At 45.1% G+C, this 18,285-nt stretch overlaps 1 protein-coding gene across 3 annotated transcripts in view; it reads right to left on the minus strand.

Moving 5' to 3' along the window:
• Nucleotides 1-4,458: 4,458 nt before the first annotated feature.
• Nucleotides 4,459-18,285, minus strand: part of COMMD1 (copper metabolism domain containing 1) — a 62,252-nt gene continuing 48,425 nt past the window's right edge. For all 3 annotated transcript variants that reach the window (XM_084202236.1, XM_084202235.1, XM_084202237.1), the window contains exon 3: nt 4,459-4,594. In XM_084202236.1, coding sequence (XP_084058362.1) covers nt 4,487-4,594 — 108 coding nt within the window. In that variant the 3' untranslated portion in view covers nt 4,459-4,486. The remainder of the gene's footprint in view (nt 4,595-18,285) is intronic.

An 18,285-nucleotide genomic window follows, 5' to 3' on the forward strand; every position in this document is an offset into this window, starting at 1 on the left:
ACACAACACATTAAAAAGTCATCAGTGGCTGCTGCTACAGGACCACTGCATTCCCCTTATTCAAAAGACTCCCTCTGTCCCCAGCACTGAGGACCTCTTCATAAATATTTGGAATGAATGAATAAACTGTTGAAACTCCCCAGAAGGAGAAGAAAACATTTCTGTGAACAATCTATGGCCAGTGTGAGCCTTGGGGTAAAACTTCCCAGATACTTGCGCACCTACAAATTGTCAGTAAATACTTAAATCAGGAAATCTCCTCAGAAAAATGGTGAGCAATTTGTTTTATCAATAGGTAGCAAAGAACTGACACACAGAAAAGAAAATCTCTCAAAATACCAGTTTATTAAAAAGTCCAAGCACAGTAAGATGTGGAGATTATGGGCTCCTGCAAAACCTTCCCATTGTGTGAAACACAATGAGAGCATACACACTATTATTTACACTTGCAAAAGGGCCTGTAAGGAAAAAGAGAATTAAAAAATAAAAAGAGATGAAGCAACCTGAATAATCGGAAAGTAAATCAACACCAACATAAAATAAGTATATCATCATCTGCCGCTTTCCTTGGCCCAAAACACTATGAAAACCAGCTCTGGCTTGGCTTAGATTCAGAAAAACACAGTGTGCCTAAGCCATTTTTGTTTTTTTTTTTTTCCAACTAAAGATATCCTAGAAGAACACTAAAATCTTAGCAGTTCTGGGCATATGCAGACCAAGAGAAGAGAAAATTGCACTAAGAGTAATGGTCTTGCCAGGCGAGAGCGAGTGCAGGGCTTGCCAGGGGCGCAGTGCGAGATTGAAGGCGGCAGCACTCGGACATTTCAGGGAGTTCCCGGATCATGAAGCGAGCGGCAGCCTGGAGGAACCCCCAGAAAACACGGAGCGGCTGCAGGAATACCTGCAGGGCATTCCGCAGAGCAAAACGTGACACGGAAAGGAAGCCGAAGGCTGCAACAGGATCCGTGCGGGGCGGCAGATCCGGGCCGGGCCGAACATCCCGTGCGGGCCGAGTCACCGGGAGGCAGCGGCGCGGGGCTGCCTCTGCTCACCGCGGGGCAGCGGCCCCTGCGCTCCGCAGCTCCCAGCCGGGAAAGGCCGGCCAGAGCGGGGCAGAGCCGAGTGCCGCTGCCGCCGGCCCGGCCCTGCCGCAGCCAGCACGGCGCGGGCTGGAACAAACCCCGGCCCCGCTGGGAACCAAGCCTGCCCCAGCCCCAGGGTCCCAGCAAAGCCGAGAGCAGCGGCACCGCTGCGGGGACAGCTTCCGAAGCCTAAGGACACGGGAGCCTGGCAGGAGCTGTGTCCCTGCTCCTGCCCTGGCTGCCTTTGGGGAGTGGGCAGGAATGCCCCCCTCAGGTGGGACTCCCTCCTTCAGCCCTTCCTGCTGCTTCTCCCTCCCTCCCTTTCTCCCTCTGGCCGTGCTGGGCTGCTCTTTCCTTGCTGTGAAGTGACGCCTGCCTGGTTCCCTGGAGGAAGGAGGAAGAGGAGGAGGAGGTGATAGCCCTGGTGCCACACTGCTGGCCTGGCTTAGCACATGGGCACAGGAGCTGGGGCCATGGCAGGAACCACAGTGCTCTCCAAAGCTGGATGAGGCCCCAGTGGCCACTGTGAGAGCTGTGCTGGGGTGTCTGCTCAGCTGGATCCATGCAGCATTCCTGTGTAGCCCCAGCCACTGCAGGAATTGCCTGGCCATGCATTCAGGATGAGTCTGGCTTATATCTGGGCTTTGGGGAAGGATTTATGAAATCTCTCCTGAACACGAGCTGTCATGTGCCAGCACCACAGAGATATCGAGCAGGACCACAGATAGCAGGTGACATCCCAACAGAAGCCATGGGTGCCTGTGCCTTTCACTCAAGGAAGCAAAGCAGAGTGGCACCAGAGCCCTTGTCCCCTCCAGGTTCAGCCAGAAGCGGCCACCAGGTTGGAACACCGCAGGCAGGGGCAGATGGATGCACACACACAGAAACCACCTCAGCAGGAAGGCACAGCCCTGCCAAGGAGCCAGCCTGACCTCGTGTCCCAGCAGCAGCTGAAGATTACAGCATCGGGAAGCACGGCACCCCCTTCCCTGCCACACCAAACTTGGTGAAGCAGGAACAATTTTGCTGCCCAGTGACTACCAAGGACTGAGCAGCATGGTCCTCAACACACTCAGTGCTTTTTTATCCTTTTTCTTTTTTTGTTTTGCACAGTAGTTTAGAAAAGATCCACCAAGAAGAAAATGAGGACAGTTAGGTATCCAGGGAGGGAAGATTAGGAAGAAAGAGAAGCATCCACCCATAAAAACATACCACTTCAGACCTCAACTAAGAAAGTATTCAATTATTCCTTAAATGTCCCCTAGACTTTTTGCCTCAGCCTTCTTGCCTTGTTAGCCATTCCACATATTTATTATTCTTTGCATGAAATAATACTTCCTGACATCTGTTCCCAGTTTGTTTCTCTTTAATTTCCATTTATAGCACATTTTCCTATCCTCTGACCATGTTAAAATAAAACAATAAGTATGTTTGACACAGTGCAAGCTACTTAAGATCATGATCCTTCCCTGACCTTGATATTTTTTTTTAAATATGTCCTAAAACACAGAAAGCACTTGAATGAACTTAGTTGAAAAAGGCAACACAAAGCTCAGAGAATCACAAAGCACTCATTTCACAGGGAGCAGCACGAGGAGCAGTTTGTGGTTTCAGCCCAGTTCCCCTCTGACAAGGATCAGCTGAAGGCAGCTGGGGAAACAGAGGTGCTGGGGCCTCCATGAGATGAGAGGGCAGAACCAGGAGGCTCTAAGAGAAAAGGCAGCAGTGGGACAGGCACGGCAAAGGAAATGTTAATTCCCTGTGCAGGGACACAAATTGGCTGGAGGGATATTTCCCCTTCTGACCAGGCAGATGGGAAAAGGTGCCCTTCCCTTGCTCTGAAGAGAATTTGTGTCCAAGTGCAATCTGGCAACTCCACAAGCAATAAATTCTCAAGGAGAAGTGATGAGGAGTGCTTTAGCTACGGCACGAGAACATTTCATGTTGTCATCTCTATATTGGTACAAGCCCTCAGTGTAATTTTAGCTCAGGAGGAGGTTGCTTATGAAGCAAATATCAAATGGCAAGAAGCAATGTAGCCTCCAACCAAACGTGGGTACACACCTTCCAGTCAAGTGACAGAGCAAACCAGGAACCAGGATTGTCACCTTTTGAAGGCCCACCAGGCAGCTCTGCTGGAAGGAGATCCTTCCATCCTGCTCTGTCCAAGTGCTGGCCTGCTCAGGCTCAGCTCCTGCTGAGCCAGTTCAGTGTGGTGGGACATCCTGCTGTGAGCAGGCTGGCAAGGTCACAGCCCTGAAGGGAAACACAGGGAACTGGAAACCCTTCTGAGAGCCTCTGTCAGCGCAGGGGCAGCAGCTGCTCTGCAGCTGGGTGTTCCAGCACAGATGTGGGCACTGCAACAGCCAGGAGCCATCCAGGCAGAGCAGATCCTGAGCCCCTGACCTGCCTCTGGCAGATTTCTTCACTCACATAAGTGTTTTACTGATAAAGCCTCAGGCTGCCAAGGGTGTTTTCCTTTACCCACATTCTGAGCTGAGCTGTATGCACTTAGAAACCCTGGGTTCCATCTGAGGCTTTCTTAGGTCAAACAAAGCCATGAAAAGCAGGACTAAGAGCAGCCAAGTTCAGCTGTGCTCTGACAAAGCACTGGCCCCTCAAACGCAGCGTGCAGCTCCGTGCCAGGGCTGCACCACCACGGCCCAGGAGCCAGAAGGTGATAAGGCTGGATGGTCTCTGGGGAAGCAGATCAGAGGTGGCTTTGAAGGCCACCAGCAAATAGCTGGATCAGGTGCTCTGCACATGCAGGACTGCACCTTTTGGAAAACCAGCACCTCCCATTGCCCAGGAGATGTTCCCCTGATGGTCCCCTGGCTTCTGCAGCCAGCTTGGCCAGCCCTTGGGAACCACTGAATCCTCGGCAGCATGGAGCTCACAGGGACAGAGAGCTGTGTTTGTGCCTCTGCTCCCTGAACTCCCTGCACTTCATCTGCTTTCCTGGGCTTTAACTCTAAGCAGACAGAGCTCACAGAGGTGGATTTGTCCTATAAAGTCCATGGTTTGGAAGCATAAACACGAGTTCCCCAAATCTGCCTGTTTCTTCTGCTCATTTCTCCTCTGGCACAACTGGCCAATTTACCTTTGCTGTTCATCCAGCCCAGCATCCACAGCATCTGGAAGACTCCAGAAGTGACTGAAGGGATAAAGAGAAAAGCTGTGCTACACCCCAAGGCCTGATTATGCAAAGCTTTGTGGAAACAGTGTTGCTGCTCCTTGGAAAACAGTTTGGGAGGAGGGGATGAGAAAGATTCACAGTGTGATTTAGCCCATTCTTGGGGTTATAATCCAGATTTAACCAGCACCCCCCACTTTATGTGCTGAAATAGGATTTATGAAAACGTACCAAGGGTCATTTTTTTGTAAGTTGCAATCTCTTTATTTGATTAAGTAGTCTGAGTCAACAAAGTCATACTCTCCTCTATTTCTGACAGTTTCTTCAGCATCTGGCTCACCTTGGCCTCATCAAACTCTAGGCAGAGAAACTCCGATTCCTACAAAAGAAGAGAGAACAATATTTGAGAAAAACAATTATGTTTGATCCCTGTGTAGAAGTGAGGAATTTGACAGCTTAACTCCCGTTCTCAATGCACTTTCTGGCATTTTCCTGTCTGATTAGGAGCACTAATTTGTATCAGTGATAAAAATCCAGGTGGGATCTGCCTGAGGCAGATGTGTTTGCAGGAGACTTCATAAGAAAGTGTGAACAAAATCCTGGAGTATGTCTCAGAGCATTCCTTGATTAGGAAGCACTGGAAAAGTCAGATCTCAAGCAATCCATGAGTTGACCCCTGAGGCTCTGAGGAGAAGACAGACCCAGACCCTTGCTGAGTGAACCATTCTCCATGGACACCAACCAGCAGACCCGGACAGCATCAGCCTACCCTGAGCAACTGTTGCAAACAGGGACTGCAGAGCCAGTGCCTCTTCAGCTCCTTCCTGCTGGATCTCCCCAGTTTTAGCATCCTTGCTTTTCCAGACCTGACTAGAAAAGTCCAGAGCAGGCTTTCACACAACAGCTCCTGCAGGAGGAGCAGCTTTTCTCACCAGCCCAAAATAATCCCAGTATCTGTAACGCATTTCAAGTGTCCTTTCACAGACAAGATCCGACAGGAGCTCTCTGTAACCTGACCTCCCATTGCGCCACGTGTGTTCCAGCCAGGGGCTGGTTTCTGTCCTGACCTTTGGGGAAGGAGTGGCAGTGCCATGCTGTGCAGGGACCTGGTCCTCCGTGGGATGACCTCCAAGGCCAAGCTCCTGGGGACTCCTCAGGCCTTCCAGCCACAGCTCTGCACCCCGAGTCATGTGAGCCCATCTACAGATTTAATCAGGCCAGGGCTGCCCATGCAACCTTTGAGATCTGCTAAAGCTGATTTCATGGCTTATTCACAGGGAATGTGAGTGGACCTGAGGAGATGGAAGCGCCTGCTTCTGGAGGAGATGTTTTTGCCTGAGCCTAAGGTATAAGGAGGAATTTTTTTTTTTGTTCCCCTCTTCAGGTTTTGTCAGTCAAAAGGAATGTAAGTAAGTTGACCAAAACAAAACACTTTGATTACACAAAACTCTTTGATTACACAAAGACACTGCCACTTGGTACAAGTGTAAGTGCACTCACGAAACATTCTTTTAGCTACAAAGCAGCTAAAACTCTCCCATGTGGGCTGGGTGGTGTCTGGTTATCCACTCTCATGTGCACCAACCTAAAACCTGACCCAAGAGGGCTGTAAATCAGGCTGCTCAGAACTGAGCTTCAGTTTTATTTAATGCTTTATCTCCCCCATGAAAAACGGAACAAAAAATAAGATGGAGCCATGAAACACAAAAATCCTTATTCCTTCCCTAAGGCATCCTCCAGGAGCAGTACAAATGGTATCCCTGCTCATCCTCAGCAGGAAACAAGGCATCCCTTCTGATCCTTCCTACTGCTAAAAAATCATTCAGCCCCTTTGGAGTTAAGCAAAACCAAAACCAGTCACGGGCTCGAAGTCCTGAAGCCCAGCACTGCTGCTGCCCGGGCTGGAACCTGGGCTTCAGCTTCAGGCTGGGAAGCCGAGCTCGGTGCCCAGAGGAAGGTGTGGGAAAGAATCCCCATTTCCTGCAGCCGCCTTGGTTTTGTCCCTCCACACTTTCCCACCCCTCCTCCCCTTTCACTCCCGAGCCCGGGCTATAAAAAGGAGCTGCAAAACAAAACATCCAAGAAACACAAACTGCCCCCAGCCTTGAATCGGGGTTTCTAGGAGCTGCAACAACAGAGTGCTGCAAAAATATTTATATGAGAGTCTAAAAGAAGCACGACTTTTTCTGTCTCAGTAACTATACTTAAAAACCCCATGTATTTTTAGAAAACCAACCCTCACAAATTGAAAACTTAAAAAAGTTACGATTGTTCTCTATCATATCAGCTTGGCCGGCTACTTAAAATGCTTTCTAGCAACTTTGATACACGTTATATTTCTGAGTTTTAGCCACTGCATTGGAACAACAGAAAGGAACCCCTCGGAGCTCGCATATCATTGCATTCATATTCATTTCCCCTTGATCTGGAGGATCCTACAACAACATTCAGCATTTCAAAGCCACCAGCCAAGGCGCCAGACCCACTCTTCGAAGCCGTCTCAACTCGACGCGGTGCTTGTAAGATCATTAGCGGGTCTTTGTAAAGGAATTATCCCAGCTTGAATTACCAGGAAAGCTCTTCAGACAGCGCGAAAGCATCAGCTTCGGGTGCCTGTGTGCAAACACAGCCAGCCAGCCGAGTGCTCCCGGACCTGGGCACCCACGCAGCTGCTTCCCGGAGCGGTGGGAGGACTGGAGGGGTTTGGGCCCGATCCTTTTGGAGCAGGCAGCGCAGCCATGTGCTCTGCGGAGCCTGCCAGTCAATGCAATCGCACTGCTCCGCAAGAGATCTTATTCTCTTCTATTACTTTAGGTTTTGCCTTAGAGTAGGATGTTTTAAAGATTTAGCTTCCCCTTGCATATGTTAAAAACCAATCTGTCATGTCACCAAAACTTGCCTTCAAAAGAGCCTGGTACCTTTCATTGTGATAAAGAACCCACATTCATTTTCAGCCTCCCCAGTTATTTTCCTTTTGGTGAACAGAGCCAAAAAAAGAGTCAGAATTCCAATCAAAAAGTAGGAGAGTTCAGCAGCGCTGCCTTTTTGGACATTTTGGGCTTGGCTCGTATCCAAGCGCAGGGCTCCGGTTCAACCAGAGATGTGTTAGCACTGATGAATATCTGACCGTTCCCATACCAGCAAATTAGGCTGAAACACCAAAGGCGGTGGGGGATAAATAAAACAAGGAGCTGGTTCCCAAGACATCACCGAGCCGGGACTCGGAGCCAGCACACAGCAAACGTGCCCGGGAATTCACAGCACATCAGCTCCCCCAGCAACACCCACGGGCACAAACAAATGCCATTTTGGTTCCAAGGCATTAATTAAACACAAAAGACAAAATACTCCTTTCAGAATAAATCTACAGCTGATATCTTTTTGTCCAATTTTGCAAATAAGTGTTAAGAGATTGCTTCTCTGGAGTGAAAGAAAACACCTGCAGGGGCTTAGGTATAACCTGCTGTTGCCAAAAAGTCTGGTTTATCTGGTAATGTCAACACTCCCTCTTGCTCCAAATTTGCTAATTCCATGTAAATACTATTCCAATAAAACACCTGCAGGGACTATCCTGTAAATATTATCCCAAGTCATAAGTGTAATCATATTTCAGCAGGAAAACCAATCACAGAATCACAGGATGGCTTGGGTTGGAAGGGACCTTAAAGCTCATCCCTGGGCAGGGACACCTTCCACTAGATCAGGTTGCTCCAAGCCCCATCCAACCTGGCTTTGAACACTTCCAGGGATGGGGCAGCCACAACTTCTCTGGGGAAACTGTGCCTCACCACCCTCAGTCAAGAATTTCTTCCCAACATTTACTGTAAACCGACTCTCTTTTAGTTTAAAACCATTCCCCTTGTCCTGTCACTCCATGACTCTGTCCAAAGTCCCTCTCCAGCTCTCTTGGAGCCCCCTTTAGGTACTGGAAGGGGCTCTAAGGTCTCTCCAGAGGCTTCTCCATGCTGAACAACCCAAGCTGTCAGCCTGGCTGAGGTGCTCCAGCCTGGCAACATCTTCATCTCTCTCCTTTAGACTCATCCCAGCAGGTCCATGAGGTTCACTGGTCAGTAATGGTCAGCTGTGAGCCTCCATCCTCATGGCTCAGTACCAGAGCAGGTTTTGCCTGAGCCAGTACCTGCTCACAGGCTTGCACGGTACACAAATGCAAATCTTAATTTAAAAAAAGAAAAAGAAAAAAAAAAAGAAAAAAATGGGGGGGAGGAGATAGGAAAAAAATTTCCAAATGACCCCCCCCAATACCAAAAAAAGTAAGAGAAAAGAAATTCAACACCACACCCCCTGCCCCCCCAAAATCTCAACATAACCAGAAATTCAGAATGGAAATTAGACACTTTTTAACAGTGCAAGAACACATTCTCCTTGGAAAAGGCACATCCAGAAGTCATTTTTGCAATGATGCTGCCAAGCTCTATCACAGAAGCCTTCCTTCACTGCAGACTATCCTTACTCATGACTGTGGGAATTCAGTACTGTGCTGCCCTGCAGAAAATAAACCCTGATAAATTCACCCCTGCACTAGAAACTTGCTTCCAAACCTTTCTCTGGGTGGCCTTTCCTTGACACCCTGTGCTCACCATTCCCAGGTGAGTCCCCAGGGCTGCCTGGGTCAGAGGGACCTGTCCTGTCACATGTGCAGAGCTCTCTCCCATCCCCTCTTCCACACAAACATTTGCTGCAGGAATGTCACAATACGCAACCATCCACCTTGCATGAATGGTGCAAAAAGAAGAAAAACCTCGGATTTTAGCTTGCATTTCCTTCTTCAAAAATCAGAGTAATAGGACATTAAACTCGGTAGTTCTACTGGGTGCAAATATTTCATGTCAGAAGTTTATGAGAGCAATTTATTTTTGCCATTTATAGTCTCATCTTAGGAACATCTGATAAGTGGCAAAAAGAAAATAAAACCACAAAAAGTTGCCCCAAACCAATGTAGAATGAGGAAAGTGTGAGATGCTGCATTGATTCTTCTATCACATTGCATCAATCGTGATCCCACTGCAAACTTCTGGAGTTATTTTTATATTCATTAGTATTCTGCAAGATATACTGGGGCATATGATAATGACAGCAAAATCTAGATAATTCCACAAAATATCCAGCGGATTGCAATCCATTGATTTCACACTCCCACATTTCTGACAATACTAAGTTCATTATTTTTAATTCAATTTAGAGCTATTTTTGCTAGATATCTACAATCATGCCCTTCAAAAACTCTAATGTAAAGTGCAATTTGTTTCCATAATACTGCATAAAATAAAGCACGAATATTTGTAACTGTGAGAGCCTTTTAATTCTCCATTATTTTGGTATTACAAACCTCTTAAGCAAATTATTATTACATCCCCTTAAAAAAAAAAAGTTAACTCGATTGCAGAATTTTAATACTTTTAATGTAACATCAAGCCTGTAATATCACAGATTAAGCAGATTGAGGATTGCAGAAAATGGAACAATTCCAAAGGATAAAAGTAGATCCCTGATACTGCATAGCAAATGTAATGTCATTCCTTTTACATTATCAGCCTCCTAAAAATATTCTACCTCATATTTTATATCCTACATGAAAAATGAGCATTTATGGATGCAGCTTTAACCTGCTGCTCTCTGAGCCCTTTGAAGGTAAAGCTTTCTTTTCAGCAAATGTTGAAGAAAAACAAAGCCAAACCATAATTTAAGCTGTATAACTAATTAGAAGGTAGCATACTCTGTAGCTTTTATACATTTCACATTAAAGAGCTAACAAAAATAACATGATTCTTACTAATTAACAAGAAAAAAGGGCAATACTTTTATGAAAGCCTCTTCTTATTTGGCTCTGGTGATATTAACCTTCATTGGTTTCTGTAAACCTTCAAATTTATCTCTTTTTGACTTTTTAAGAAAATCACACTGTTTCTGGTTTCTGACCTTAGGCACTCCCCACATCCCACCCCGAGTGCCCTGCCTTGTGTGCTGTCCCTGCACAGACTCATCACTCCAGGGGTTTCTTATCCACTGTTTCCCCCAAAAACCTTCCACCACAGTGTGCAAATGCAGAGGCTGGCAATGAACAAGTGCTGGATGTCCAGGGCAGGTTTGGGATGAGTGATCCCTGATTTCTGTTCCCTCAGCACTCACCACAGCTCCCAGATGCTGGGAGGACTCTGCTCCTCCACTGGGGGTGTCCCTCAGGCCCTTGGCTGATCAGGGGAGGCAAACATTCCAGTGCTGAGGGCAGCTTGCTGTGGTCAGAAAGGAAAGGTTATAAAAGTCACAGTTCTGCTGGAACCAACACAATGCAGAAAAAAATGACCTGTTTATGCTGACAAAATGCAGATTTCATTCTCATTTATGGATGGCTCTTTGCAAGGTCATGCCTGTGACTTTTTGTATGGCCTCAGCTGATCGATTGCTGTTTGCTAAGCCTGCTCACCTGGTTCCTCCAACACCCTTTCACAACACCTTCAGCTACCTCAGGCTCAGGCTACCCCACAAAATCTGCTGCAGTCACAGGAGCTTCAGAGAACAGAAAACCCTTTATGGTTCTCCCTCACTGAAGAGTGGTGGATGTTTGGCTCTGTATAATGCTGCACCTGCACTCTGGAACATGCTCAGCTTAGGCTACATCCTCTTGGAATTGAGCTGTTGGAAGAAAACTCTACCTTGAGGTGTTCAGACTATCTTAAATTTTTAAGGCAATTCTTTTTCAAGAGGGCATCAAGAGGCACCTTCCTCACCTTGCAGTCACCTTGAGCTTATTATTTCCAAGGTTTGGTTTTTTCCTCACCCCCCCCCCCATTACAGCACTTCCTATTAAAAAAAAAAATATTTAAGAAGAAAAGAAGAAACCTACAAAGTATTTTTTTCCCTCATAGTCTTGATCTTGGATACGTGCAAAGCAGTTTGGGGAAGGATCCAGCCTGGCATGGGAAATACTGGCCATGTAAGCAGGTCATAGCTGAAGGCCACTAAATACAGGGCTGGGTAATCCCAGCCAAAGGCACTGCCAGAACTTCTGCCTTCTGAGATAGGAATGGAATTGAGACAAGGGAACAGAAAGTGTTGTGAACTAACTCCTGATGCAGGAATGAAAAGTGAAACCTCTTTGTATCTGAACTGTTTCTAAAAAATAATGCAAAAGCACACACTCCTCTGACTCCTCTCTGCCCCTCCAGATACTGTTTTGTCAAGGAAAGCACACCAAATGTTTCCATTTGAATTCCAGCATCTTTGAAAGCACAGCTGAGCTCCAGCTCTTTCAAACCCTAAAACAGTGCTTGTGGAATGTTTAATCCTTAACAGCACCGTTTTTCCTCTGCTGCTTGACTGGCTTGAGGTAAATAGGTGTGATAGCATACCAAATAAATCAATTAACCTGCTTAGGCTAATGACACTGTCTTGGAGACCTGGTATGCAACTCTGGCTGGGTCTTGAGCCAGCTGCTATTTAAACAAAGGTGTAAGCAGAGCTAAAATCATTAACTAAGAAATGCATGAAGAGGTTTTAAAAGGAAAAAAAAACCAAACCAAAACAAAACCAGTGATATCTGCAAGCTTCATCAAACTGTACACGGAAGCACATAAAGTCAGCATAAAAAAAATATTAAATTACCTTTGTATCACTGTGAGATTTGAAACAAAACATGTATTAAAAAACTAAATTTAAAATAAAAACTATATATAACTATAAAGAATATATACATATGTAGTTTATACAGTTAGATATATTACATGGAAAACTACATAAAAACTATTGAAACCCTCCATTTCTGGCAGGGCATCAGGCTCTCTCACAAGGGTACCAGTGATGAGAAAGCTCCATCATCACTTATTCAAGCCCTGCCTGCTGTGTCAGCTCTCCACTAACAGAGTCTCTCAGTGGAACCACTGCAAGGTGAGGTGCTCTCCTCTCAGAGTCCTCTGCAGGGGACCTCAGAGGGTAAATGTCCTTCCTCACTTATGAGCTACATTTTTCTACCTTGTTTGACAGCTGTCCTTGTTTTCTCGTGCAGTGTTTTGTTTGGTTGGTGTTTTTAAGGCTGCTCATAGAGCTGAAATATCAGTCTACAGCTTTCCCTAGACATGTTTCATGTCCCAATAACTAGGCTAGCCTTTGTTTTTTCAGTCTTGCAGCTCTTGATTGCACTGTGAAATTAGTCTAAGAACAAGAGTCCTTACTGATGCATCTTCTGCTTTTACACTAAATCCAGCTTTTCTAGAGAGAACGTTCTTTAGATCTGGAATTAATTTTCATTACATTTACATCTACCTATTGCCTAACATGGGAATCATTCAGCATGGCAAAAAAATGAAAATCAAACATCACTCATTATCATAACCCCCCCACACTTTCTCAGAATAAAGTTTCAACTACTTTATGTTATTATTTACCATTTTCTTAAATGTTTCAGGAAATACCCTATCACAGCACCAAACCCTCCCTGCCACTGGGGCATGTTTTTGTAACAGGGTATCCCCAAGGCCAGGAACTTGGTTAACTCCTAAGGACACAAGGAGATTTCTGTGCTTTTAATGTAACTTTTTATTTAATCAAATCAGTGTCAACCACATTCCTCTCTGTTACTGCAATAAACAATACCAGGAAAACAGGAATGAACTCAGGGGTAAGAATTACTTTAATACCAAACCAATCAACACAGTTAAAATAACCTGCATTTAGAAATAACACCACAGTTAAAGAATGCACTAAAAACCTGAGCAGAGAATTCCTGACCTTTAGGAGGCTGTGTGCATTGGGATTCTGGCATATTCTGGCTGAGAGTACGGCTGGCTTGCAGGCTGAATAATTTGGTTAGCAGCCCCAAAGATCACTCTTGCTCCTCCACAGCTCTTTTATGTTTATGTGATACATAAATGACTCAGGAATTCATTAATGTCCTGCTCAAATACAAAAGCTGAGTAGAAATGAATATCCTCTTCCAAGCCAAATAATTCTATGGTTCTGTAATATTGGGATATTAGGACACAAGACAGATGATGGACTTTGGACCTGATTAGCATTACAGGATGCCTTGGCAATAGCAAACAGAACTTTGAGGATTAAATCAAGATTGCAAGAAGATTCAATCAGACTGACTTACCAGAAAAAGAAAATGACATCAAGACTTCTGCAAGCAAGAGATGTTTAAAATGTGTAAGTTTGTTTATGTGATGATTAACCCAATCATTGCAGTAAAACATTACTAGCCTTCCTAAAATACTATATAAGCATTTGTACTTCACAATAAATTTGGATTCTCTGACCATCACACTGAGTCCCTGTCTCTCTCTTCATCACCAATACTGTAACCCTAAAGCAATTTCTCTTCCATGAGAGCAGACAATGCTGGCTCCTGCTGATGGCAAAAGCCAGAGGATCTTGGCTTTTCCTCTCCAATCAGTCTTCAGTCAAGGCCATAACTGGTTTTCTCAGAGAAGAGACTAAAGATTAGAATTACTCTGAAACAGCATTATGGAGTAAGATATGTTTAAAACCCTCCTTTCTGCTCTTTTCTGAACCCTGCACATTTGCCCTGTGGCCTGAAAGGCACCTGGACTGCCTGAAACAAGAGCACATGAGGGGTAGGTGGCTCCTGTTGCTGAAATGCTTCTACACCCAGAGCTGAACTAAAAGTACAAAGGTGTTTATTTTGGTTGCTGCAAGTTTTGCAAGTAGTGAGTAAAGGCCATGCTGCTGATTTATGTGTCTTAATGGCAACAGGTAATGCTCTCAAAAAGCCCCATTTCAAAAAGTCCCTATGTTCTTCACCTAAGCTCTGGGATCAGCACGACCCAGCTACAGCATTTTGTGCCCAAAAAGTGGCGTTTTTCAGAAATTATTTTTGAAAGGCAGCTGTTTGAGCCCTTCTCTCCTGGCAAGCAGCAATGCCAGGCATCCATTTGCTCCAGGGCATTTTACCATCAGAGAAGGGAGAGACAAGGCTGGCACAACAGACAGGCACACACACCAGCAGCAGCATCCCCATCTCCTCCCAGAAACATTAACCCTCTGTCCCTGGCACGCTGATCCCACACATCTGGAATTACCTTGAAATGGATGGTGAAAAGTCACTGGCATTTGGGCTGAACAGCTCATCTTAAAATACATAAACAGGGTACCAAAGGCTTGAAAAAATGCCTGCAGTCCAGCATGCATCCAGCTGGGCTTTCCTTCTTAAAATATTTAACAAGACAAAGCAGTCAGACCAAACAGGCTTTTTATTTTTGCTGCTTTTATGGCATTTATCCATAACCTTTCTGATGATCTGAAAATAGAACTTATCAGGACAAAAGATTCTACTCAGAGTTATGTGGCCACTGGAAACACGTCTCCTCAGTGGGACCAAAATAACTACATTTGTTTCTTTTCTGCAATTTGAGTGTGTGAACTTACAAGGAAATAAAAAAGCCAAAAAAAAAAAAAAGTCTAAATAATTTTAGGCATTTTTTCCTCATTACTTTTAGAATGCAAACTGCTGTCTTTCAATTCACCATGAAAAACCTCCCACAGCAAAGGGGGCAGCCACGTGTTCAGAGGCCAGCCTGGTTTACAGCCCCTCCAGCACTGCTGCTCTTGCTGTTCCAAAGCCCAGAACAGGCATCACACCCGGATTTAGCAGCACAACAGCAGCTCCTGCTCAGTGTGGTGCAAAGTCCACTGAAGATACTGAGAATCTCTGCACTGACCTCAGTGCCCTTCAGATCAGATGCACAGAAATATCAGCATTATGTGCCAGCAGGGAGACACCAGAGGAATACAGTCCTCTCTTGAAAATATAGGAAAAGCTCCAGATTTGCATTTTTCTTTGCCTTTCCTTTTTTTCTTTTTTTTTTTTAACTACAGAACATGTCCTTGGTATTATTTGCTGCATAATACATAACTCCTTTTTCTTTTTTTCAGCCTCTTTTCTTGTGTAAGGTGAAAAGCAAAGGCTCACAGTGAAAGCTGAAGCTGAAGGTGCAACCCTGAAGGGACGAGCGTGGGAGGACATTTCTGCCTGAGCAGAATCTCACTACAGCCAAGGGACTGCCTGCTCTGCCCACACAGCTCTCCTTCCTCAGTTAAAATTACAACTTTGTTTTATTCAATTTGTGATTTCACAATTCATTCTAGAAATGAATGTGGGCAATAGAATACCAGCTCTGCACTACACTCAACACCACACCTGGATTAATCTGTTTAAAGGTCTCATCAGGGCAGGCCAGGACACCAATTCTCAATATGATCCCCAAGCCAGCTTGGCCACAAGGATTGTTTTAAGGTTGGAACTTCATAGTCCTCTTGACAGGCATCATGTTTGAACCATATTTTTTTCCAGAAAGATAAAAGGTTTGAAGAGAAGTTATCTAATTTTGGTTGACCTCCCATTCTCAATTCAAGGGCAAGTGGTACTGAAGTAGAAATCATTTCCATAACTGAGTTGCACAGCAGTCATTTAACAATTAATAAGCAATCCACTCAGCATATGAAAACTGAATAGGAAAATAAACACATGAGAATCAAAGATACCTCAGCAAAGAAAGGCTTCAGCTCTTCCACATCAGATATTTAATTAGTTGTCTCTTTCTTTTTCTCATGGTGAACAAGGGGAGAAGAAGGCAATAAAAGACCTTAACCACTTCTCCTGAGGAAAATGGAGATGATGTGAATGGCTCATTTAGCTTTCTGTGCCTTTGAAGCAGAGGAGAAGTCTCCTTGGTTTTTTATTCTCCCCAATAGCAGTTTTACTCTCTCTGCATTTTTTTAATTCTCCACCTGTCTTTTTGGGCCTGCACCCAGAGTCTGGACCCCAGCCTCCAGCAGAGTGGGCACATCTCCTCTTGGTAAATCTGCAATGCCACAGTTTGCTTTTCCTGCATCAAGAAAATGTACCACTTGTGACTGCCTCCCCTTGGCAGATTTAAGGTCACTGCTCTTGCTGTAGGACTGTGAGAAATAGAATGTATTTCACCTCCTCCCCATTCCTGGGATCAGGCTAAAGATTTCCTCCTGGGAGAGCAACCTAAGCTCCAAGGACTTTGCCTCATGGGTCTCATGCTGGCCTGGCACACCGTGGCCATGAGGGCACAGGGACACCCCTCCTGTCTTCAGCACCACCCCCTGCCTCCTCTCTGCAGCTCTTGAGTGGGAGAAGAAGTCACGTAGCAGCTCTCAGATAAAAGAAAACAGAATGCTGCTGTGATTTCAGGCAGGGAGAGGAGATGGAGAACAGCATTACACAACTCAGAGCCACCTTTCCTAAAGAAGCAGGGAAGGGGAGGATGATATGCAATGCCAAATCCTGTTGCCTGGTTTTGGACAGCTGTCCTGAAGTGGAACTATAGTAAAATTTGTGAGTGGACCTGTGTCTCTAAAATGCATGTGCTTTTTCTCTTTTCAAGCATCATAACGCTGCACATGATTTTTAATCCTGCCAAGCCTAGGGGTTTGTACCCATGGCTGTTCTTCCTGCTGCCCTCTTGACCAAAAAGTGCTAACAAAGCCAGGACAACTGTGCAGCATTGTGACAAAAATAGATGGTTTTGGTTTAAATATCTTGCTTTTCAAACCTCCTGCCTCCTGGGAAGCTAAGCCCTTACCTGTGAAAGGGCTGGGAGGTAGTGCAAACTGTATGGAAAGATTTGGATTATTGTGAGGGCTAGTAGGAAAAAAGGGGTATGCATATAAAGGCAAAAATGCCAGTGAGAACAGGGAATGTCTGTCTGCCTTCCTTGCCTGCCTGCAGGATTTTCATGTCTCTCCTAACCCTGCTAATGCCTATTACATCTTTCCATGCCTGTAACATTTTTCTTTAAGGTTAGGTGACAGGAGTTAGCACATATTTTGCAGCAGCAATAAATAATTCAATTCTCAGGTTTATTTCCTCCCATTCTTTAAGCTTGCTTTTATCTGACCCCCTGCTGAATGCCTAACAGGGATTTTCACTGACCAGCCAACCCTTGCACTCCTGGTTTTCCCTTCCTTCTCAAGCCTTTACAACACACACAGAGCTCAGTGGGGTTTACAAAACCCAAATGACTGCTTCTCCAAAAGCATCATTTCATCTCCCTTTGGAGTATTTTTTTTAAAAAATCATGCATTAATTAGCAAAGCTGGGTTCAGGTCATGTAAGCTGTTGTCTGTATCCACCACAGAACTGTTGGGATTAAATTCCCAGAGCCTGCCAAGGCATCTGCAGGGAGAGCAGAGCCCAGGATGCTGTGCAGGCACAGCACTCTCGGGACCTGCCTGCTCCGTGCCTGAGGCAAAGCCAGAAGTGGAGTTTCTTTTCCAGAAGGGCCAAACCTGCTCAGAAATTGAAAATAAAGTTTGATAAAAAGCTGTAAGTTTCTAGGAAAAAAGGTGGCATGCTGGGTTCCCTGCATTCACTCTGCTGTGCTGTAGGCTTGGTAATATAGTGGATATTATAAAATGTGCCTTAATTTCCTTGGAGAAAAGGATTATCCTGAGATAAAGAGTGCAGGGAAGCAGCTTTACATTTGGAATGGCCTTTCATCCCACAAGCCCAATTAACATTTCTGGAAACAAGCTGTAGAGATGTAAAGACATTTCTAAAATATCAGCCTGAGTTATGAAAAAGTTATTGGTACTATGGCGCTCCTGAAATAACCAGGGAGAGATTTTGGCATTTCTGACCTCCTTTGATTGGATCCCAAATAAACAAGTTCTTGAAGAGAACTCAGCATTACCATTTTATGGGTTTGTGCTACTTCTGTATGCAGCCACTTAACAAAGGACTGTAATTAAATGCTGATGAAATACCTTAAACTGACATTACAGACCTCAGCTCCTCATTTCAAACCAATGCAGTGGCAGTGTTTGGTTGTGGTTTGGGATTTTTGTGGTTGTGTGGCAGCAGAGCAGGGGAGGCACCACAAGCATCCCCTGCACCTAAAAAGCAACAAAAAAATGAATAACTTTCAAAACAGTAACTTCCATTATACTTTTTAAGAAAGCCAGGCAGTCACACAAAGAAATCTAATACATTTTGGGTGTGCTATAAAACCAGAAAAACACACCCTGAGGTGCTTTCCACAAGGAACACTGAATCCACTCTCGGAA

This window comes from Fringilla coelebs (assembly GCF_963513975.1).
Source record: "Fringilla coelebs genome assembly, chromosome: 3".
NCBI classification, from domain to species: Eukaryota; Metazoa; Chordata; class Aves; order Passeriformes; family Fringillidae; genus Fringilla; species Fringilla coelebs.